Raw genomic sequence first — 25,061 nt, 5'->3', positions numbered from 1 at the left:
TCATTCCCATGGGCAGCATCTTTAAGATTTTGGGACCCCCTTTGATCCTAGGCCTTCAGCCTCAGTATGAGTAAACTATGCAGCCTGGTGGGAGCTAAGCAGGGCCATTCCCTAATTAATAGTTTACCCCCCTTAATCCCTTAAGGAGACACTATTTTGGTTCCTGTTTGCTTCCCCCTTAACACCCTCTTTGATTTAACTCCTGGCATTTGGGCAGGTTAATATCAGACATAACCTGAGGAGCAAATTATATTTATAAATAAAACCCTACATATAACTCCCTCATTCTTCACAGTAATGCCGATAAAGAACAAGAGGGAAATGGATAACTATAAAACAAACAAGGAAATAAAGAAGTTGGGTGAATGTGACAGTATCTCCAATGTTTTGAAATGTAATGGATGCAAGTGTAGGAAGCTTATTTTCATTAAGTCTGAATAAAGATTTTTTACAGAAATATTACTCTGATTTTATTCATTTCCACATGAAGGACTCAGGAACATAATGTGGTGTAACCTCAGATTTTATATTTTTTGACATTTAACGAGATTCAAATAGGCTATTGATCAATGTGGAGAGAGCCTTGACACAATAATCATTTCTCCAAGGACTGCCTGCTAGAGGAAGTTCCTGTATGCAGTTTAATTTCTGCTAGAGTTTGGCAATTTGAGCACACACTTTACAATATCTTTCTATCCGCACCTACTTTCATCTCACAAGTCATAACCTTTCAATTGGTTTGAAAATTCAAGTATTTTTTCAGTAATAATCAACTATCAAAATATCTGTTAAGCTATTTTCTTAGAATTGACTGGAAATATAAATATGTTTACCTTATCATTGACTACGCTTTTTCCATCCCATGCCCATCCTCGTTTTGTGAAGTAATTTACAGTGGCAAATTCTATCAATGCAGAGAATACAAATGCATAACAAACAGCAATAAACCAATCCATGGCTGTTGCATAAGCTACTTTGGGGAGGGAATTTCGTGCACTGATGCTCAACGTTGTCATTGTCAACACAGTTGTTACTCCTGTAGAGGGTGGAAAAAAAGAAAATGTCATCATTTTAATTGAATTTTGAAATTGAATAAGATTCAGAACGGGAACATCTTACAGTACATTTCTAAGAATTATAAAAATGCTTACATAATGTTCATATAGTATGGTGGCATACTAGATGCACCATATTGAAGGTGGCAGCAGACTTTTCCTTTGTAACCTTCTAGTTTTGATTCACTTTTTTTTTTTCCCCAAATAAAATTTTGGTGAAAAATGGCTGAAGATAATGTCTTGAAAATACATACAGATTGTTTTTTCCCATTTTTTGATTAATCAGACCTTTTGGGGAAAACCCCACACCAAGGCAACTAAATTAACTAGTTTGCTTAATGGAGTGTGTCAAATCACTTTGCAGCAGTATAGCAAAAAGGACATGTTGATGAACACTTGCAATGCCAATAATCCCTGCCTCCTCCCAGTTTCCTGCCATTTCCTAACCATAGAACCCAAGAGATGGTCAACTTTTCTGAGGTCAGCCTGGCTTCAACTGCATTGCAAACAATGGAAAAGAATTAATGGCTATCTTTCCAAGGAGCAGTCGTTTGTGGCCACTTTCAAAGACTATACATGTATGGCAGCCATTCTGACTAAAGACAGTCTGTGGTTTCACTCCCATGGGGAACAATAGGAGATTGCAGGTATCTTTGCTAGTGGCTGTCTCACTGCCACATACAATTATTAAGTGAGGTAAACTGGTCAATTTCTCATTGAAGTAAAACGGATAATGTTATAGTACAACAAATTAATTGAAACTTTCAGATCTACTATTTGTATTTAAATGTTGAAAAAAACAGGGAAAACAAACACAAATACTTTGTGCTTCATGAAACCCCAATAGTGGATGATAAAGCCATACTCAAAACACTACAAAAAACAGGATATACAGAAAAAAGCCATATACCAATATAAATCATCTTTTAGTCCACTCATTGACACAAATACACCAACAATTCCCCTAGTAAATCAACCCTACCCAACCAGAGTCACCAAAATTACACAAAGACACCCTTAACTCTTCCATCTCTGGAATGCCATCAAAAGTGTGTCTCTCTCCTGGATAAGAAAAAATACAAAGTTGTACACATACCAGAGATAAATATATCCACACTAATATTGACATATAGTCAAAAGAGCCTCAGTGACAAAAAAGAATTACTAATAGCATCTCATAGCTCACAATTCAAATACTGCAAACAGAAAATATGTGTTATAACTGGTTACAGTTACTAAGAGGAAATAAAACCAGATCCCTAAAAGAGCAGGAATAAATATCAACTCCACAGGAGTACAGGAAGGAATACCAGCATCAAACAAAGACTGGAGAATTCAGGGAGGGAAAACTTGGCAAGATCCTCCATCACTGGAAATCAGTCATCCAGGCTCTGCAGAATGGGGCTCCACCATGTATGCCTCCTCTACCCCAATATAACGCTGTCCTCAGGAGCCAAAAAATCTTACCGCGTTATAGGTGAAACCGTGTTATATCGAACTTGCTTTGATCCACCGGTGTGCACAGCCCCGCCCCTCCGCAGCGCTGCTTTACCGCTGCGTTATATCCGAATTCGTCTTATATCAGGTCGCGTTATATTGGGGTAGAGGTTTATGAAATTGTCTTTTTTAACTGTCAGCCATGCAAACCCAATCTGTGATCTGAAAATCAAGCTATTTTTCTTTCTTTCTTGTGCCTCACAGCTAGTAATAAAGATTCTCCAGGCCAAATACTTACCTTATTTATACTTGTGCAGCAGCCCCATCTCCTATCCATTCCTGCATTTGGGCATTCTTTTAAAGAAGTGTAGCTGCAATAGGGATATTATATGATTGCAATGAGAGTGGAATGTGGTTTGCACTATTGCATATAGGACGGGAGATGGTTTAGGAGAAAATCTTGCTATTAAAAAGTATTCCACTTTGAAAACATTTTGAGAAGCCCTGTATTAGTCTGAAACCTCTCTATATCTTAGCATTACATGAATGAACTAACAGATGTAGCTCCAAATCAGAAATAATAATAATAAAAAATTACTAGTGATGCATAGAAATGAGCATCAAATGGTCCCAGGCCATCTGTATAGTCCCCAAAAGACAGTCCGGATGGACTATCTTCCCTCTCCTATTCAGTGTACAGGAGAGGGACTCACAATGTCCTAGAATTCAATATCAACTCATTACGGTTTAATTTCTAGTACAAATGTGAATACTCGAGAGTGCCCTCAATACACTGGACATGTGTATAACTGCTACAGTAAAAAACAGTGGAAAAACATTATATGCAACTTCCTGTTGATGCTCCTCACTTTGCCTTTTCTGAAGGTGATTGAAGTGGTGCTAGAGGAGTTCGCAGGGGCTGTACCACCCCAAAATTTGCCTTAGCCTCCCTGTAGCCACCCCTCCCAGAGCAACGGGTACAGTGGTGGATTAGCCACTGGGCTGGGCCAATTGGGAGGCCACTGGCTTCCACCGCCTACCGGGCAGGAGAAGCCCCGGTGCCTCCCAATCCCATAGCCAGCAGAAGCCCCGGGATGGGGGAAGCCCCCTGCAGCACCCAACCCCATCCATCCCCAGCAGAAGCCATGGCATGAGGGAAGTCCCCCAGCAGCCCCCAACACATTCTCTGGCAGAGGAAGCCCCCAGTACTCTGACCCTGTTCCCGGCAGAAGCTGTGGTGTGGCAGGGGAATCCCCTGTGTCTGACCCAGCTCTCTGGCAGAAGTGCCAGGACCGCGGGGGGTGTCAGGGGAAGCCCCAGCACCTGGACCCTTGCTGCAGCCCTGGGACTAGAGGAGCTCTCACTCCCCGCTATGGCCCAAGGGCCATGGTGTGGGGACAGAGCTTCTCTGGTCTTGGGGCCTCAGTGGATGGGGGGGGCAGAAAGGAGCAAATGGGTTGTATGGCGGGCAGAATTGGGGGGGGCTGGGTGGAACAAGGGCAAAGTCCTGGGGAAGGGGAAGAAAGGGGTGGGGCTGTGGGCAGGGCCACAGGCGGAAGGGACAGAACATGGGCGGGCCCTCAGGCAGAAGGAGTGGGGAGGGGGGGGCCCCCCACTTGCTCTGGCCCAGGGCCACAGGAAACCTTAATTCGCCTCTGAACCATGCCACGCTTATTTCTGCGCTGTTGTTGATGCCGGCACTGCCTTCAGAGCGGGGCGCCTGGCCAGCAGCCTCTGCTCTTCCGTCACTCAGCTGTGAATAGAATGGCAGCTGCTGCCTTCAAAGCTCAGTGGCTGGAGAGTGGCGGCTGCTGGCCGGGCACCCAGCTCTGAAGGCAACACTGCCACTAGCAGCATCACAGAAGTAAGGGTGGCAATGCCATATTGTGGCAGTGCTGCCTTTAGAGCTGCACGCCTGGCTAGCAGCCACCACTCTCCAGCTGCCCAGCTCTGAGTGTTGATGTCCAGGGCCGGCCTTAGGAAAAATGGTGCCCTGGGCGAATGGAGTGGGTCAGCTCCCCACACAGTGACTCCTCCCCCCATTGGCTGAGAGCGATGGAAGCAGGAAGTGAGGGGCGATGTGGAGCATCCTGCAGTCAGGGGAGGTTCCCGGAAGTGGGTCTGTGCCTCTCCAGCCTGGCCAGGACTAGCAGCTGGAGTACAGTGCACGGTAGGATCCCCTGGCAGGGGCGCGCCTAGCCCTGCCCCTCCCCAGCTCCAGGCCCAGAGCTCTGGGATTAAGGGGCCTTGGGCTGGTTGTGTGGGTGTGGGGAGGTTATATGTTTAATGCAGTCCCCCCAATTTTCTGCCTAGATCACCTCAGTCCCACACTGGGAGGAGGCTGGCACTGCCCTGAAAGGGATCAACCATTTCCTCGTTGCCAGTAGACAACTGCCCATATCACCAAAAACACCGTCACAACTGGTATTCTCAAAAAATCACCATTATGTGTCAGCAATGAATGAACACAGAAATGTTACAACCCTGTCACACTATAGATTTATCCATTCAAGGTCAGGGTTGGGTCCATTTGACAGCAATAGATATTTGTACTGTCACTGAGGCTTGTTCTGTGCACAGGACACATCGGTCTCCATGGCTTTTAATCTTAAAAATCAAATCTGTCATATTTTGGTTTCCAGGATAGAGGGATAGCATTCAGGATGTGCCCAAAATTGACAACCATCTTTGGGGCAAATTACATCAACTACTTAATAGCGCACAGCAACACTACATTTCAGTATAAGAAATAAAAAATAGAGTATCCATCTAAAAATGTAGTGGGAATTTGGGTAGCTAGAATGTAAATAAAGAAGTTGGAATATGACCATATCATATGGGTTTGTGCTCCTGTTTTTGTGAAAAGAGCCTACCAACAAGTCTTTTGATTTTACATCTCATATGAAAGTTCTGCTCTCAAACTTGAATTGTCTTTAGTTCAGAGTCCCATTCTAACACTATTACATTTGGCAGCAGCAGCTACTCTGAAAATAACATTAATAAACCTCCACTTAGTAAACAACCACCTGAGGAAGTTCTTGTAAAGAATCATTTTATTTTCCCTTTCATCCTGCGTGACCTCAAAGCAGAATGGTGCTCAGCTCAACACCATCCAAAACTGCCATCAACCAATCAATACTGATATGGAACAACAATGATGGCAGAATGCAGCCTTGCCATACTCCTATGGACATAGGAAACCATGCTATGTATCTGTCATTGACTCTAACACAGCTTTCAGTTCCATTATAGAACTCTTATACTAATGACGTTTTCTTTCCCAGGGACAGGTCACCTCACCAGATTCTACAAACTTCCTTGATGCACTGAATCAACGGCTTGATGGAAGTGTATAAAAAGTGCAGAGCATGACTTATTAAATTCAACCTCAAAAAGCCATCTCAATGTAAAGATCTGGTCGACAGTGGAACGACCACATCTAAAGCCACACTGAACATATTAGGAGATTGTTAAATCCCATTTCCTTATTAAGAGGCCTATTTCCAATGTGCTATAATTCTAACATATTACACTATTACTTTTTTCCTTAAAAGGCAGTGGAAATGTTAGCTGGTAAACAGAGGTAAATCTACTGATGCTTTTATCTCTCCTTTATCTTTCTAAACCCCCAGTGCAAAGGGCATTCCCCAGTTTCTGCCATTTATTTTGGTCATATGCTTGTCTATTCAGGCTTCTGAGCATCATGATGGATTTGGCTTTTTTCTCTACTGTTCTACATAATATTTCTCTAGGTTGCCCTCTTTTTTTCTTCCCAGTTGGTGTCAATATTATCACATGACGTGAAAACCCTGTTGGTGGCATCCTTAAATCAGGTCCTAAATATGTCCATCATCATCATCTTACCATGTTTGATGCTTTAGGCTGGTTTGTTCTACCTAAAATTTCTGTTGTTGCAAGAAACTCTTTCCAATGGACTCTGAAAATCTTCCACAGGCATTTATTTTGGAATAAGTTGATTTTATCAATTTCCATGACTCTGCTCCATATATGAGGCCAGACATGATACCAGCGTTAAAAATTGATATTTGTGTTATCAATGCCAATTGTACTACTTTTCCAAATCTTTTCAAGTTTATTAACATTATTTGCTGCTTTTGAGATTTGTTCTTGACATTAAGTGATTAGCTAGATTAGTATAAAATATTAATATAAAGATAGTAGATTATATCTATGGAATAACAAAGAAGAAATAGTCTTACATAAACAAAATACCTTGGCTAACATTTTCAAATGTAGGCATCTAACTCTGTATTAGACACCTAAATGAGTGATCTTATTTTCAAAGGGTAATAATATTCTCCCTTTTATTCATAAACACACTTTACTTCTAAATCAATAAATCACATTAGCAGGACATAAATGGAACTCTGAATATTTTTCATTCTAGGGTACTTAAGAAACTATCTGAAGCAATCTCAGAAACATTAGTGATTGATCAATTTAGAAAACTCATGGAGGATGGATGAGGTCCCAGAGGACTGAAAAATGGCAAACATAGTGCCTGTCTTTAAAATGGGGAACAAAGAGAACTCAAGGAATTATCGATTAGTCAGTTTAACTTTGATACCTGGAAAGATAATGAAACAAATATTTAAAAAAATAAATTTGTAAGCACTTTGAGAATAACAGGGTAATAAGGAATAGCCAACATGAAGTTGTCAAAAACAAATCATACCAAACCAGCCTAATTCCTTTCTTTGACCAGGTTAATGACCTAGTGGATGGGAGGGAGGGGGGAACTGTAGGTGTCATATATCTTGATTTTAGTAAGGCTTTTGACACAGCCCCATGTGATATTTGCATAAGCAAACTAGAGAAATGTGGTTTATATAAAATTACTATAAGGTGGGTGCACAACTGGTTGATAACTACTCTTTTAGTACAATTCTTCAATGGTTCGCTATCAAACTCGTAGGACACATCTAACAAGGTCTCGCAGGGTCCGTCCTTGGTCTGGTGCTATTTAATATTTTCATTAATACCTTGGATAATGGAGTGGAGAGTATGCTTATAACATTTGTGTATGGAACCAAGCTAGCACTTTGGAGGACAGGATTAGAATTGAAAATGACATTGACAAATTGGAGAACTGGAGTGAAATCAGCAAGATAAAATTCAACAAAGATGGAAAGTACTTCACTTAGGAAGGAACTACAAAATGGGGAATAACTGGCTAGGCAATAGAACTGCTGAAAAAGATCTGGGAGTTATAGTGGATCACAAACTGAATATTAATCAACAATGGAATGCGGTTGCAAAAATGGCTAATATTCTGAGGTGTATTAACTGGAGTGTCATATGTAATACATAGGAAGTAATTGTCTCTACTTGGCACTGGTGAAGCCTCGGCTGGAGTACAGTGACCAATTCTGGGTGCCACATTTAAGGAACAATATGGAAAAAGTCCAGAGAAGAGCAACAAAAATTATAAAAGGGTTAGAAAACCTGACCTATGAGGAAAGGTTAAAAAAACTGGGTATGTTTAGTTTTGAGGGGGAAAAAGACTGAGGGGGGACCTAACAACAGTCTTCAAATCTGCTAAAGGCTGTTATAAAGAGGATAGTAATCAATTGTTCTCCACGTCCACTGAATGTAGGATAAATAGTAATGGGCTTAATCTGTAGTAAGGAAGATTTAAGTTAGATGTTAGGAAAACCTTTCTAAGGCCTGGTCTACATTATGATTTTAGGTCGAATTTAGCAGCATTACCTCGATTTAAGCCTGGACCTGTCCACACGACGAAGCCCTTTTTTTCGACTTAAAGGGCTCTTTAAATCAATTTCTTTAATCCACCTCCGACGAGAAGATTAGCGCTGAAACTGGCCTTTCCGGGTCAGATTTGGGGTAGTGGGGACGCAATTCGACGGTATTGGCCTCCAGGAGTTATCCCAGAGTGCTGCATTGTGACCGCTCTGGACAGCACTCTCAACTCAGATGCACTGGCCAGGTAGACAGGAAAAGGCCAGCGAAATTTTGAATTTCCTGTTTGCCCAGCGTGGTGGAGAGCCCAGGTGAACACACAGATGAACACTCATCAGTACAGGTAACCATGATGGAGTCCCAGGATCGCAAAAGAGCTCCAGCATGGACCGAACGGGAGGTACGGGATCTGCTCGCCATATGGGGAGACAAATCAGTGCTGGCTGAACTCCATTGCAGTAAACAAAATACCAAAACATTAGAAAAAGTCTCAAAGGGCATGAAGGACAGAGGCCATAACAGGGACGCACAGCAGTGCCGCGTGAAAATTAAGGAGCTAAGGCAAGCCTACCACAAAACCAGAGAGGCAAACGGAAGGTCTGGGGCAGAGCCACAGACATGCCGCTTCTACACTGAGCTGAATGCCATGCTAGAGGGTGCAGCCACCACTACCCCAACCCTGTGCTTTGACTCTGTCAATGGAGAATCACGAAACACGGAAGCGGGTTTTGGGGACAAGGGAGATGACGATGAAGACATAGAAGATAGCTCACAGCAAGGAAGCAGAGAAACTGGTTTCCCCAACAGCCAGGATACGTTTTTCACCCTGGACCTGGAACCAATAACCCCCAAACCCATCCAAGGCGTGCTCCCAGACCTTGAGGGCACACAAGGCACCTCTGATGAGTGTACCTTTGTAGATATTACACATGGTTTAAAAGCAAGCGTGTTTAATGATTAATTTGCTCTGGCATTCGCGGCCAGTACAGCTACTGGAAAAGTCTGTTAATGTGTATGGGGATGGAGCAGAAATCCTCCAGGGACATCTCCAGAAAGCTCTCCTTCATGTACTCCTAAAGCCTTTGCAAAAGGTTTCTGGGGAGGCCTGCCTTATTCCGTCCTCCATGGTAGGACACTTTACCACGCCAGGCCAGTAGCACGTAGTCTGGAATCATTGCATAACAAAGCATGGCAGCGTATGGTCCCGGCGTTTGCTGGCATACAGACAACATCCATTCCTTATCTCTCTTTGTTATCCTCAGGCGAGTGATATCATTCACGGTCACCTGGTTGAAATAGGGTGATTTTATTAAGGGGACATTCAGAGGTGCCCGTTCCTGCTCTGCTGAACAGAAATGTTCCCCGCTATTAGTGATCATCCCAGAGAATTGAGTGTGGGGGGAGGGAAGAGGGGTTAGTTGGGTTTGTGCTGCACGTTAACCCAGAAACTGCAGCCCCTCCTTTTAAATTGCAAACCCATTTTAAATGGCCAACCCAACGGCCGCTTGGTATGGGAAATGAGGGCGCTGCTGTTTGAAACCATTCCCACATGTTATGAAGGTTAAAAAAGTCAAAAGACTGTGGCTTACTATGGCTGCCTGCAAGCTGAATTCTGTTGCCTGGCAGTGTCTGAGTGATCTCTCACATCAAACCAGCAGGCCCTCAATATAAGAGGAAAAATGAGACCTTGTAACGAAAGCTGAGACCTGGTAATGAAAGCACATGTGCTGTGTAATGTGAACAGCAAGATTTAACGTGAAAGAATGTACCCATTGTTCTCTAAAATGTGTCTTTTTAACTACCACCTCTCCCTTCTCCTCCACCAGCTGCAAATGTTTCTCCTTCGCAGAGGCTAGTGAAGATTAGAAGGAGAAAATGGCGGACTCAGGATGATATGTTCTCGGAGATCCAGATGTCCTCTCACGCTGACAGAGCACAGCAGAATGAGTGAAGGCAGACAATGTCAGAGTGCAGAAAAGCACAATATGAACGCAAGGAGAGGTGGCGGGCTGAATCGCGGGATGAACAGAGCAAGTGGCGGGCTGAAGAGGATAGGTGGCATCAGCTTGCTGACAGAAGGCAAAAGTCAATGCTCCGGCTGCTGGAGCATCAAACTGATATGCTCCAGCGTATGGTTGAGCTGCAGGAAAGGCAGCAGGAGCACAGACCGCCGCTACAGCCCCTGTGTAACCAATAGCCCTCCTCCCCAAGTTCCATTGCCTCCTCACCCAGACGCCCAAGAACACGGTGGGGGGGGGCCTCCAGCCACTCCACCCCAGAGGATTGCCCAAGCAACAGAAGGCTGGCCTTCAATAAGTTTTAAAGTGCAGTGTGTCCTTGTCCTTATCTCCTCCTCCACCCCTCCCGGGCTACCTTGGCAGTTATCCCCCTATTTGTGTGATGAATTAATAAAGAATGCATGAATGTGAAGTAACAATGACTTTATTGCCTCTGCAAGCGGTGATCGAAGGGGGGAGGGGAGGGTGGTTAGCTTACAGGGAAGTAGAGTGAACCGGGGAAGGGGGGGGGTTCATCAAGGAGAAACAAACAGAACTTTCACACTGTAGCCTGGCCAGTCATGAAACTGGTTTTCAAAGCTTCTCTGATGCGTACCGCGCCCTGCTGTGTTCTTCTAACCGCCCTGGTGTCTGGCTGCACGTAATCAGCGGCCAGGTGATTTGCCTCCACCTCCCACCCTGCCATAAATGTCTCCGCCTTACTCTCACAGATATTGTGGAGCACACAGCAAGCAGTAATAACAATGGGAATATTGGTTTCGCTGAGGTCTATCCGAGTCAGTAAACTGCGCCAGCACGCTTTTAAACGTCGAAATGCACATTCTACCACCATTCTGCACTTGCTCAGCCTATAGTTGAACAGGTCCTGACTACTGTCCAGGCTGCCTGTGTATGGCTTCATGAGCCATGGCATTAAGGGGTAGGCTGGGTCCCCAAGGCATTTCAACATCCCCAACGGTTATTTTCTGGTCTGGGAAGAAAGTCCCTTCCTGTAGCTTTTGAAACAGACCAGAGTTCCTGAAGACACGAGCATCGTGTCTTTCCCGGCCATCTCACACTGATGTTAGTGAAACTTCCCTTGTGATCCACCAGTGCTTGCAGCAGCATTGAAAAGTACCCCTTGCGGTTTATGTACTCGCTGGCTTGGTGCTCCGGTGACAAGACAGGGATATGGGTTCCATCTATCGCCCCACCACAGTTAGGGAATCCCGTTGCAGCAAAGCCATCCACTATGACCTGCACATTTCCCAGAGTCACTACCGTTGATACCAGCAGCACTTTGATTGCGTTGGCTACTTGGATCACAACAGCCACCACAGTAGATTTACCCACTCCAAATTGATTCCCGACTGGCCGGTAGCTGTCTGGCATTGCAAGCTTCCACAGGGCTATCGCCACTCGCTTCTCAACTGTGAGGGCTGCTCTCATCTTGGTATTCTGGTGCTTCAGGGCAGGGGAAAGCAACTCACAAAGTTCCATGAAAGTGCCCTTATGCATGCGAAAGTTTCGCAGCCACTGGGAATCGTCCCACACTGCAACACGATGCGGTCCCACCAGTCTGTGCTTGTTTCCCGGGCCCAGAATTGGCGTTCCACGGCATGAACCTGCCCCAGTAACATCATGATTTGCACCTTGCTGGGGCCCGTACTTTGTGAGAGGTCTATGTCCATGTCTATTTCCTTATCACTCTCGTCGCCGCGCTGCTGTCGCCTCCTTGCCTGGTTCTGCCTTGGCAGGTTCCGGTACTGCATATACTCCAGGATAATGCACGTGGTGTTTGAAGTGCTCATAATTGCTGCGGTGATCTGAGCGGGCTCCATGATCCCAGTGCTATGGTGTCTGGGCTGAAAAAAGGTGCGAAATGATTGTCTCCCGTTGCTATCATGGCAGGGAGGGAGGGAGGGAGGGTAGGGCCTGACGACATGTACCCAGAATCACCCGCGACATTGTTTTTGCCCCATCAGGCATTGGGATCTCAACCCAGAATTCCAATGGGCATCAGAGACTGCGGGAACTGTGGGATAGCTACCACAGTGCAACGCTCCGGAAGTCGACGCTAGCCTTGGTACTGTGGACGCAGTCCGCCAACTTAATGCACTTAGAGCATTTTGTGTGGGGACACACACAATCAACCTTATAAAAACGATTTCTAAACAACCGACTTCTTTAAATTCGACCTAATTTCGTAGTGTAGACATACCCTAACTATAAGAATAGATAAGTACTGGAGTAGGCTTCCCAGGGAAATAATGGAATACTCATCACTGGAAGTTTTTTAAGAACAGGTTAGACAAACACCATTCTGGGATGGTCTAGGTATGCTCGGTCTTGTCTCAGCACAGGGGGCTGGACTAGATGATCTCAAGATCCCTTCCAGACCCACATTTCTATGACTCTAAGTCATGTAGTCTCTCTGTGCCTCAGTTCCCTATCTGTAAAATGGAGAGAATAGTCCTTCTCTACCTCACAGGGGTGTAGATAAATACATTCGAAATTGTGAGGCACTTAGATTCTACAGTAACAGGGGGCATGTACGTGTATGAGATGCACAGAACTCCTTGATCTCAGCTGCTGAACCCATTCACTACCTCCCTCCTTGCATCACACTCTGGTTTGGCTGAGGAAGGAGGATTTGGCCCAGAAGCACATGTTCACTAGAAAAAGAACTGCAGTTTGCACACTGCAATATTTTGAAATGATGTGCGACTTCCATTCTGCTTAGTTTATAAATAGAGCTAGAAGTATATATAAACCTACACCACACTAACACTTGTTGATAGTATAGATGAAATATTTCAGAGCCAAACCTCAATATAAATACAACACTTAACTTGAAAACATTCAAGATTAGAACCTTATTACTTTATATGCAAACTGTTCCCTTTAAAAAAAAAGTCAAGGAAATATCTGTATGCCACTTTCATATGCTAATTCTCCTGAAAAACCTCAGGACTGTCAGGAGATCTGTAGCCTGCACCTGAAGGTTCTATGGACTACAAACAACAGCACTTTGTCACTTTCTATCATGAACTTGAATCAGAAAGGATCTTTCTAACAAGTTCCTCTGCCTCCTGAGCCCCCTCATGGCCAGAGGTCAATCTGTGGAACCCCACCTCTGCTCCCTCCTCTTCAAGGCCCCTTGCACAGACTTTTTCTGTGGTCAGAAGCATCCTCCTCAGACTCTGGGTTTATGCATAGAAAGTAAACTCAGAATAAAACAAAGTCCAACAAACACGTTTTCTCAGAGTCTCCCCTGCCTCAGCAGGCCGCTCCCAGCCCATCCTAGCTAGAGTCTTAGTCCCAAATCCCAAGACTCTGCTTGCTCCTGAAAGACTCTGCTCTCCCTAAGCACGCACACATGCTTGCCTCTTCGGAGTGCTTTTTATAGGGGAATCATCTGATTCCACTCTTTCAGTAAGCAGGGTTGGCTAGTCCCAGGCCCTCCAGCCCATACAGGGCAAGCCACCCTATAAAAAGAACTAAATGGGCTTCAGCTGGTTTCAAAAATCTTACTGACCGCTGCAGATGTTGCCTAATGCACATGCCATGTGTTCCTCAGAATACTCACCAAAGACTGTTCTTGCAGGTACAGATTCTCTGTTCAGCCAGAACGACACTTGGGAGAGAATGACTGTCATGATGCAGGGGAGGTAAGTCTGAATCACAAAATAACCAATTTTTCTCTTTAAGTGAAAATGAGCTGTCATTACTGTATATTCACCTAGTATGTGAAAGAGAAACAAACAAAAAACCCTATAAAATGAACTATTAGCCTCTATAGACAATTCACTTTCCTGGCAATTAAAGGTAGCATGGTACATATATGTGAAACAAATGGTCTGTAGATGCAGTCTACAAAACTATTTAGGCAGAAAAATCCTACTGAATGTAAATGAACTTTTTGACTTTGACTCTGTGGGCTGTATCCTACTATCACTGAACTCAAGGAAAGTGTAGTCATGGGCTTCAATGAGAGCAAACTTGGATCCAATATTTGTCCTGCACAATATATTCTAGAAGTGAATTTTTATATTTACAAGGAAAAAACTGTGTGCCATGACAAAGATGCTAGGCTTCAATCTTGCATGTTCATATGCATGGGCAGACACTGGTGGACATACAAAGTCCCACTTAAGTCAATAGGGCTCCATGCAGATGCAAGGGACCACTATATGTATGAGCCTTTGGGATATACCAACAGGAAATGCTAATAATCCATTGTCCAGGAGAAAAAAAAAATCTAATCACATCATGAAAGTAGTAGACTAAAAATGGCACTTCCGATCTTTCACCTTAACTAAGGTTTGGGTTACAAAGATTCATAAAAACCCTTGATATTAGGAGCCCTGTGGAAACAGCGATAGGGAGCAGTTACCTCCACTGACACTTGCTATTTCATTAAGCTTCAAGGAATTAGCAAATTGTTCTTACAGGCTGCTCATAGTATACAATATTACTGAAATGGAGTAATCTTATTACTGCCAATACTGGTTTTGGCAGCCGAATGACATAATATCACCAGCATCTTATGCTTACTATTATAAAGCAACTATCCTTTTCTTCCAGTGTATTTTACTAACCTGTACTCGATTTAACGGTCTCCTTTCCAACTGTTTGGCCTAGCAAATCATACTGATTCAATCTAGAGCCATCCGGTGCAACCTGTACGGAATCAGATGCATTGTAAGTCCAAATGTAGGTCACTTCTGAAGTTGTGTATGCATCTATGGGAAATATTAAGAAAATATTTTGTCAGCATTTTAGAACAAAAAGTGTCCATGATTTGCAACTTCAGGGCATAAATAATTAGAACTACTTAATTATTTTCCTAAAACCGTCATTATAGTCTATGACTGACAGGGCAAAATAATATTTAAATTGCTTGAGAATATGTAAGTATGCAAGCCTCACAGTATACATGCAGCACAGGACTATATATTGTTAATTTTCATTGATATAACCAATTGAACATCATTGCTGTTGAGTTACAAACAAAATCTATTTATAAACTGTTAAAATATTCATTGGAGATTACTTATTAAATGTGCCCTAAAATCTGAATCGGAGTGGGTGCCGGGTCAATGATTTGTTATGTGTATGACAGATTAACTTTCTGAAAATTTGTTTCTGCTCATCTATGCAGTCTGAAATGAGCTACAAGCTTTTCCTGCTTATTTGACGTTCATATCTAAATATGGTGTTGCAGTGTTAGGCAGACCCAAGATTGTCTGTGCCCTGCTGTCTCTGGGCCTGTTTTTCCCCCTTAAATTTCACTCCATAACCTGGCCCCTCTGAAAGGAGTGGGACACACAGACAGTTGGAGCTGCTCACACAGTACAGTCCAGAGGACAGCAAAAGGGAAAATACCCACTTTGCCAGGGAGCACTATGAAGGGGCCCACCCTCACTCCTGTAGAGAGGAGACTAATGAGCTATTCTGGGCTCATTCAGCACCAACCAGGCACATTTGTAGGGCTTACTCTGCCTGGAGCGGGGAAGCTTAAAAAAGGAACACTAGCATAGGAAGGGGTTGTGAACAGGAAGAAGATTGCTACATCTCATAGACTGCTGATCACAAGGACAGATCGACCAAGAGGGAGACAGTCATAGGCCTCACTGCCCTTGAAACTACATGGGAAGTTCAAAAGCAGGGTACCCCAAGAGAAGAAGCTGGATGTAGACCCTAATTAAAGACACTATACCAGCTGATAAGCCAATCCCCAAAGGGGTGACCCCAAAAGGCTGCCTAAGAGACAGACCACCTTTGCCTTTCTTTTCTTTTCCTCTGATTCCCCTTTCGCTCAAGGGAAAGAGAGAGAAAAGGACCTCTCTTTTGTTTGTTCAATTTTATTTGGAGAACCCCTCATGAGCTGCAAAGAGGGGAAGGACATTATAAACACCTTAAATTGGGGTCTGGTGGGGGCTCAGGGGAGCCCCAACCCTCCCACAGGATTTTTATTGCAAAACTAATAGCACTGCCAACATAAACTAAAAATAGAAGGAACTAAAACTGCCAGCATTGATGCATCTTCAGTGACTGGGAGACAGAAAAACACTGAGTATGTTCAGCACTTCTAGCTTCCCTTAAAGGTGGATGCGGTCATACAGAGTGTGAGTGTGTTTTTCTATGTGTTGTTAGGATACTGGCTTAACACTTGCTGCACGGGATGCTTGGGGCTGTTTATTACACAAGAAGTAGGAGAGTGTTTCAAGCCTGGGGTGCAACATGGAGCAAGACAAAAAGAACAGAGTGGGAGAAAGGTACAAAGGAAACAGTAGGAGGGAGATTTGTGCAGAACAAAGGCCATGAGATGGGAAAGATATTTCCATTGCAATAATAGAAGCTGTACACAACACTTAGAAAGTGATTCAGAAAAATTGTCCATGTAATCCAAATAAAAACACCAAGGGGAATAAAATTCAAGAAATAGTATAATCCTGTCCCTTACGTTTATTTTGTAAAAGAAAGGAACACACTTTTCCAGTCTGATATCCCCAATTGGCAAATGGGGCATGAAGAGAGGAGGCTAAAGCATTGATGGAAGAAATCATGTTCAGAGTCTGATAGCGATAAGTAAATTTAAGTCCTATTCTGTGGCTATAGTGCAGGTGGAGAAAGAAATACAACATATCACCTAGCTGAGTTTCAGTCATTTTCATTTGAGAAAGCTCTAGAGGTCATGGAGGAGCTTCTTCATGCAACCAGACATACCCCACATGGCTAATAAAATCTAGCAGAGACCAAAACTGCAGAGACTGTTAACTCTTCCCTGCAGGATAGTGTGTTGCCAGCTTCCTACATATATGCAGCTGGAAGTCTCTTGCCTGACAAATCATCATTACAGCCTTGTCCCTAACCTTCCCATTTAGGGTTAGGTTATTGAGAAGCATGAAGTAAGGCAAGTCTGAGATCATCTGTCATCCTATGATTTCTCTGATTCTTTCACTTTGGCTTTTGTCCTGGGTATGGCAGAGAGATTGCGACAGTCTTGCTGGTTGATGATCCTCCTTAGTGACAGACAGAGGATGTATGTTTACACTGCAATAAAAGACCCGCGGCACAGCTGCAGCTAGCCCTAGTCAGCTAACTCGGGCTTGCTTGGGCTGCGGGGTTATAAAATTGCAGTGTAGCCATTTGGACTCAGGCTGGAGATCAGGCTCCGAGACCCTGCAAGAGGGAAGGGTACCAGAGCCCAGGCTCCAGCCTAAGCCCAGTGTCTACACTACAATGTTATAGTCCCGCAGCCTGAGTCAGCTGACCCAGGTCAGTCACTGGTCTTTTATTGTAGTGTAGACATACCTTAAGTGTCCATTCTGATTTTTTTAGGCTCGTCAGTACCCTTTGATAATAATGCTCCTCATGACAATTTGTTCACACTCCCAAAAACCCTAGTTGGCATAGCCAGACTCTCTTAAGCTCTTTCCTCATACAGAAATTCCAGACAGTAATGTTGGGCATTGAGTTCAATGGAGCTATGCTGATTTACACCAGCTGAAGATTTGTCCTCATACGTGTAAACCACAGTCCCTCAGGCGCTCAGCTTTATTTTTATAATTATTCGTAGTTTTTTCCTTGTTTTCTCTCCCTCATTAAAAACAGAAATATACATGGGACTCTAGAAATGATTTTAACTTAGAGAAATTAAACAATGAAAAAAGTAGGAGTAAGAACATGCAACAGAGATGGAAAGTAGGCATACACAAAGACGTGTGAGAACTCCAGCAGTTCTTTAGCACTGGGACCTGCAATGTGCAGGAAAAGAGTCAGCTTTTCAAAAGAGAAAATATTGTGAACAGGTTTCAATTCTTCCTTTTCCTACAGAACCTGAAGCTTGGGAGGATGCCAAATAAACAAAATAAGCACTAGCACTGTCAGATACAGAACAAATCAGTTACCAAAAAGCAGAAGAAACTCACTCAGTCTAACATATTCAATTTCAGACAGATATGTTTCAAATCTCTCTGTACAAATGAAGTACTGCTATACAATGATAGCTTTGTCCAAGTATATATTTCAATGGGTTTGTTTCATGTTTTGGGATTACCTCTAGTTTTATACTTTCCCTTTGGAATTCAGCTTTTCATAATAGTTTGTCTTCAGACCAGTTCATTGCTATATAAAACTTGTTCTTTTACTACTACACATGGCAAATATGCATTTATTTGTACCCAAAATCCTGGGCGCTCTCTCTGCACACAGACAATACTGGCTGCAAGACCCATATACTATTATTTTTTAGTTGATTTTATGTAACACATCTGGTATTATGTTGTTGTGTTACTTAGTTTAGGTAACACATAGCTAAATTAGAATATAAAGCAAAAGATTACTTCCATGAGAAGGAAATTTGATATGTATTCAAAGTAGGCTTGTAAGAGTCGACTCTACTCAGGCCTGGTCTACACTAGGCGTTTATGTCGAAGTTAGCGCCGTTACATCGAATTAACCCTGCACCCGTCCACACCGCGAAGGTATTTAGTTCGACATAGAGGTCTCTTTAATTCGACTTCTGTACTCCTCCCCGACGAGGGGAGTAGCGCTAAATTCGACATGGCCATGTCGAATTAGGCTAGGTGTGGATGGAAATCGACGTTAATAGCTCCGGGAGCTATCCCACAGTGCACCACTCTGTTGACGCTCTGGACAGCAGTACGAGCTCGGATGCTCTGACCAGCCACACAGGAAAAGCCCCGGGAAAATTTGAATTTGAATTCCTTTTCCTGTCTGGCCAGTTTGAATCTCATTTCCTGTCTGGACATCGTGGCGAGCTCAGCAGCACTGGCAACGATGCAGAGCTCTCCAGCACTGATGGCAGTGCAAGCTCAGAATAGAAAGAGGGCCCCAGCATGGACTGATCGGGAAGTCTTGGATCTCATCGCTGTGTGGGGCGATGAGTCCGTGCTTTCCGAGCTGCGATCCAAAAGACGGAATGCAAAGATCTATGAGAAGATCTCTAAAGACATGGCAGAGAGAGGATACAGCCGGGATGTAACGCAGTGCCGCGTGAAAATCAAGGAGCTGAGGCAAGGCTACCAGAAGACCAAAGAGGCAAACGGACGCTCCGGATCCCATCCCCAGACATCCCGTTTCTACGAGGCACTGCATTCCATCCTCGGTGCGGCCGCCACCACTACCCCACCACTGACTGTGGACTCTGAGGATGGGATAGTGTCCACGGCCGGATCCTCGGACATGTTAGCGGACGGGGAAGATGAGGAAGGAGATGAGGAGGACGAGGCAGTCGACAGCGCTCACAACGCTGATTTCCCCGACAGCCAGGATCTCTTCATCACCCTTACAGAGATCCCCTACCAACCCTCCCCAGCCGTTACCCCGGACACAGAATCTGGTGAAGGATCATCCAGTAAGTGTTGTAAACATCTAAACATTTATTTGTAACAGAACATGATTATTAACAATGTAAAAAATGGGTTTCTCATGATTACTTTGAATAACTTAACGGTTCAGTCATGGGCAGTGCAAGTATTTCAAAAAAATCTAGCAATGTCCGGTTTTGCATGATTGTCCTGCCCAAGCCGCTCTACTGTGTAGTCCCTGCTACTGCAGCTACAGTAAGATGCGGTCTATATGTCCGGGGATGGAGCAGAAATCCTCCTGGGACATCTCAAGGAAGCTCTCCTGCAGGTAATTTGAAATCCGCTGCATTAGGTTCTTGGGGAGAGCGGCCTTATTGGGTCCTCCGTAGTAGGACACGTTGCCGCGCCACGAGACTAGCAAGTACTCCGGAATCATTGCTTGGCACAGCATGGCGGCATACGGCCCTGGTCTTTGGAGGCTTTCCCGGAGCATTCTCTGTCTGTCGCTCTCAGAGATCCTCATGAGGGTGATGTCGCTCATGAAGACCTGCTTTGAATGAGGTAGGGGAATGTTATTAGTGTTGGCTGGTTTGCAGCCACGCGGTGGAGGCGGGAAAGGGTCAGCCGAAAGGGATCGTTCCCGGGGACAGCCGCGAGGGTGTGGGACAGGAGCAAACTTCCTGCTTGCCGGATTGCTGGCAGCAGGGACCGACATTGATTTCAATGTGAAATGAGGCCATTGCTAATATTAAAGTTTTAAGCTGCCACGAATCTACGGCTTACCATGTCTGCCTGCAACAGAAATTCCGTTGTCCTGACAGGGTTCTCAAAAGTGCTCTGCAAAACCACAGACAGTGAATGCGAAGGCCGAGAATTCGACCTTGTGCTGAGTGCGCATGTGATAGGTGCTGTGCATGGTCCTGTTCACAGAGAAAGACTATGTTCTTTGTTCACAACTACATTTATGTTTCTGAGGAATTCACTCCCTTTTTCCCATTCCCACAGCCCCATCTGCGACTGTCTCACAACCTAGCCTGTCATCACACTCCCAGAGGCTAGGGAGGATTAGGCATAAGAAGAAGAGGACACGGGAGGACATGTTCTCCGAGCTTATAGCCTGCTCCAGAGCACAGGCAGCACAGCAGACCCAGTGGCGGGAGAACTTGTCCCAAATGCACCAAGCCAACATGGATCGGGAGGAGAGGTGGCGTCAGGAAGACCAGCAGGCGACTCAAACCCTGCTTGGACTACTGAGGGAGCAAACGGACACGCTCCGGCGCCTTGTGGATGTTCTGCAGGAACGGAGGCAGGAGGACAGAGCCCCGCTGCAGTCCATCTCTAACCGCCCTCCCCCGCCACCAAGTCCCATACTCCCTTCACCCAAAGTGCACAGAAGGAGAGGCGGCAGAGTCCCTGCTAACTCTCACTGCACCCCTGCAGAGAGCTCGAGCAGCAGAAGGCTCTCAGTCCCCAAAGTTTGACAAGTTCTTTCCTTCCCGCCTGACACAAGCCCCCGTCCAAGTTTCACTTCCCAGTCCCCTGTGTAGTTGTTAATAAAAAATATGTTTCTGTTAACTACTGTTTCCATCATGTTCTTTTGGAGGAGGGGGGGAAAGGGGGTTGGTAATTGGACAGGACAGTCACCTTTGGCAGGGTACATAGTCGGGGGCAGGCACAGCAGCAGGGCACATACATAGTGCAGTGATGCAGTGACTACTTACCCTGGTTAGTCTGGGAGGTTCTTTTCATGTTATGTGGTGGGAGGTGGGTTGCTCTGTGACTTTGTGGCACGGGAGGGCAGTTAGAGATCTGAAGCGGCGGTCCTTAGGCAGGATCACAGAGCCACACAGCAGGGGATCTGTAAGCGTCCCCCCCCGCCACAAAGTCACATAGTACCCCCATACACACAGTCCCTATCAGGAGGGGTGACAGGCTCCGTTGAAAGAACCATCCCACCGCACCGGAGCCTGTCAGTCCTTCAGTTTAGAAGCTGCATTCGCGCGACTACACTACACCCGCTCCGCACCACAGTCTGCGTCCCAGTTTTAAAAAATTCCCGCGAAAACAGTATTACAGAAAACGGTGTGCTTTAACAAAGTAGAACTATTTTTATTTTGAAACGTGTGTTGGAAGTGGGGTGAAGGCTTCTCTGTACACAAAATTAGAAAGTCACAGGTTACCCTGCTCACTCAGGAACTTTGCTTTCAAAGCCTCCCGGATGCACAGCGCTTCCCGCTGGTCTCTTCTAATCGCCCGGCTGTCTGGCTGTGAGTAATCAGCAGCCAGGCTAATTTCCTCAACCTCCCACCCCGCCATAAAGGTCTCCCCCTTGCTCTCACAGAGATTGTGGAGCACACAGCAAGCTGCTATAACAATGGGGATATTGGTTTCGCTGAGATCACAGCGAGTCATCAAGCTTCTCCATCTCCCCTTGAGACGTCCAAAAGCACACTCCACCACCATTCTGCACTTGCTCAGCCGGTAGTTGAAGAGTTCTTTTTCAGTGTCCAGGGCACCTGTATAGGGCTTCATGAGCCAGGGCATTAGCGGGTAGGCTGGGTCCCCGAGGATGACTATAGGCATCTGCACATCCCCAACAGTTATTTTGTGGTCCGGGAAGTAAATACCTTGCTGCAGCCGTCTAAACAGACCAGAGTTCCTGAAAACACGAGCGTCATGAACCTTGCCCGGCCATCCCACGTAGATGTTGGTAAAACGTCCCCTGTGGTCCACCAGTGCTTGCAGCACCATGGAAAAGTAGCCCTTTCTGTTAATGTACTGGCTGGCCTGGTGGTCCGGTGCCAGGATAGGGATGTGAGTTCCATCTATGGCCCCACCGCAGTTTGGGAATCCCATCGCTGCGAAGCCATCTATGATCGCCTCCACGTTTCCCAGGGTCACTACCTTTGGCAGCAGTACATCAACGATTGCCTTGGCTACTTGCATCACAACAACCCCCACGGTAGATTTGCCCACCCCAAACTGGCTCGCGACTGACCGGTAGCTGTCAGGCGTTGCAAGCTTCCAGAGGGCTATGGCCACTCGCTTATGGACAGTCAGGGCTGGTCGCATCCGGGTGTCATTGCGCTTCAGGGCAGGGGACAGCAACTCACAAAGTTCAAGGAAAGTTCCCTTCCGCATGCGGAAGTTTCGCAGCCACTGTGATTCATCCCAGACCTGCAGCACTATGCGGTCCCACCACTCAGTGCTTGTTTCCCGTGCCCAGAATCGCCGTTCCACGGCATCAACATGACCCATTGCCACCGTGATGTCCTCGGCGCTGGGTCCCCTGCTTTCTGAGAGGTCTGTGCTACTCTCACACTTCAGGCCATCACCGCGTTGACGTAGCCTCCTCGCCTGACTTTTCTGCATCTGCCTCAGGGCAACCTGTATGATAAGCTGCGAGGCGTTGAGAGCGGCCACAACTGCAGCGATGGTTGCAGCGGGCTCCATGCTCACAGTGCTGTGGCGTCCGCGCTGTCAATGACTTGAAAAGTGCGCGAAATGATTTCCCGCCGGCGCTTTCAGGGAGGGAGGGAGGGCGGGAGTGAGTGATGGATGGATGACGACAGTTACCCAAAAGCACCCTCGACACATTTTTTTACCCAGAAGGCATTGGTGGCTCGACCCAGAATTCCAATGGGCAGCGGGGACTGCGGGAACTGTGGGATAGCTGCCCACAGTGCACCGCTTCCAATGTCGACGCTTTCCCCGTTAGTGTGGACTCACAAAGTCGAATTACTGTCCTTAGTGTGGACACACACGTTCGACTTTGCAATATCGATTCCAAATATTCGATTTAAGTAAAATCGAACTACTCTCGTAGTGTAGACAAGGCCTCAGTCTTCACTAGGCACAACTCCCATTTGCAAAAATGTATAGTTAAATAAAATCAGACTAGAATCTCTAGCCCCTTCTATTTCAGTGCAAAAAGGAATAAAAGATACTTGCATCTCTGCAACCGGGAATTCCCCCCACATGGAGATGATCCCAGAGGGCATAGATGTAGTGCAGCCCATTCCTATGTCTTTTCCCCATACACATCAGAGGCATCATCAGAGTGTACAGGGCTCTGACAATGCCCAGCTTATGAACAAAATTACCCCTTTAGTTACCACCCGGTGGAATGTGGGGGTTGCTTGCTTTGTACTCTATTAGGCCAGTCTGAAATCAGCAGAGAATCAGATAGCAGTAACCAACCCCTTGAAGTTCACCTTCTCTTTTGTGCTCAGCAGTGAATCTGCTGCTATCTCTTAAAGGAAAATAAATGCAATAAACCAAGGAAATAGATACAATATTTAAAAATCCCCAGCTATTATAAATCATGGGCCTGATTCTGATCTCACTTATAACAGGAGTTATGCCACTGAAGTTTATGAAGTTATGCTGGTATAAAAGTGGTGTAAGTGAGATCACGATCAGACCCTACATATTAAATTACAAAATGTACACTGTAACTTTAATCTCAATAAGTCATTTGCTGCAGCCTTCACTGACTAAGAATGAAACAACACATACCATTAAGAGAGTAAATGCACTGCAATCTAAACTATGCCAATTAGAATCTTTAGAAACTTCAGAGATATATTTTTGAATACGTATCTTTGTTTAGAAAGCTTTAGTTTTCTTTGTATAAATACAATATTTATATTCCATACACATAGGTCTTGATTCACTACTGTGTTACTGAAAACAACAGAGTTACACTAGCATAAAACTGGAACAATGCAGTAGTAAATTAGCCCCACAATATTTTTAGTTAAAGCAGGGTCCAGGAATTTTTCAAATGCCTTACAGGATAGAACACTGAAAAAGATCTCACCATGTCAAAATACATGACACAGTATAACCTTCTGTACCTACAGAAATCTGGGCAATGACAATTTGTGAAACAAAGTGATGTTGAACCACACAAGATATTCATTAGCCAACGGCTATACTTCTAGCTATGTACTTACAGCTGCCAAATTTCAACGGGCATGAATGAGCATCCATAGGAAAGTCCTCCAAGTGCATTGGACATTCAGCTTGGACTGTAAGCCTAAAAGGCAAAAGAACACTACATATTTAAGTCAGTTAACAAGACAAGAAAATCAATTCTACAAAAAATGAACAGAGTTCATGCTGATTTAGGAGATGAAATTGTAGTGTTATATTAAACTAATTAAAATTTAAATCACCTCTTCCTTCTTCACTTTTATGTGGTCCTTCAGAATACATTGATTTATCACATCAAAAACTTACAGATGACCTCAAAACTATGAGAAAAGGTCATTTAAATGAAAATATAAATTATATAACTGTGGGTTGTTCAGCATAGTCATTTTCTTCTCCTAATATTCAGAGGCACATGTTGCATGGCTCCTAATAATTTGTTACAAAAGCACATAAAGCATAGCTGATTTGCATAAGGAATGTGCTCCACTAGCCTCTGAACCCTTTTTTTATTTTTTACTTCTTAAATGGAAAGTGTGAAAAAAATGCATTCATTTTCAAAAACATGGCTCTTCTCA

General features: G+C 44.7%; 1 protein-coding gene across 1 annotated transcript in view; it reads right to left on the bottom strand.

The window, feature by feature from the left end:
• Positions 1-25,061, bottom strand: part of GABRA2 (gamma-aminobutyric acid type A receptor subunit alpha2) — an 83,023-nt gene that overhangs the window by 11,308 nt on the left and 46,654 nt on the right. Inside the window, exons 6-9 of the mRNA XM_034772576.1 lie at positions 24,507-24,589; positions 14,812-14,955; positions 13,800-13,952; positions 834-1,036 (exon numbers count right to left, since the gene is read on the bottom strand). Of these exons, the coding sequence (XP_034628467.1) occupies positions 834-1,036; positions 13,800-13,952; positions 14,812-14,955; positions 24,507-24,589 (583 nt within the window). The remainder of the gene's footprint in view (positions 1-833; positions 1,037-13,799; positions 13,953-14,811; positions 14,956-24,506; positions 24,590-25,061) is intronic.

This window comes from Trachemys scripta, chromosome 5 (assembly GCF_013100865.1).
Source record: "Trachemys scripta elegans isolate TJP31775 chromosome 5, CAS_Tse_1.0, whole genome shotgun sequence".
Taxonomy (NCBI): Eukaryota; Metazoa; Chordata; order Testudines; family Emydidae; genus Trachemys; species Trachemys scripta.
Note: the sequence above shows the minus strand (reverse complement) of the source record. Positions and strands in the feature narration are given on the sequence as shown.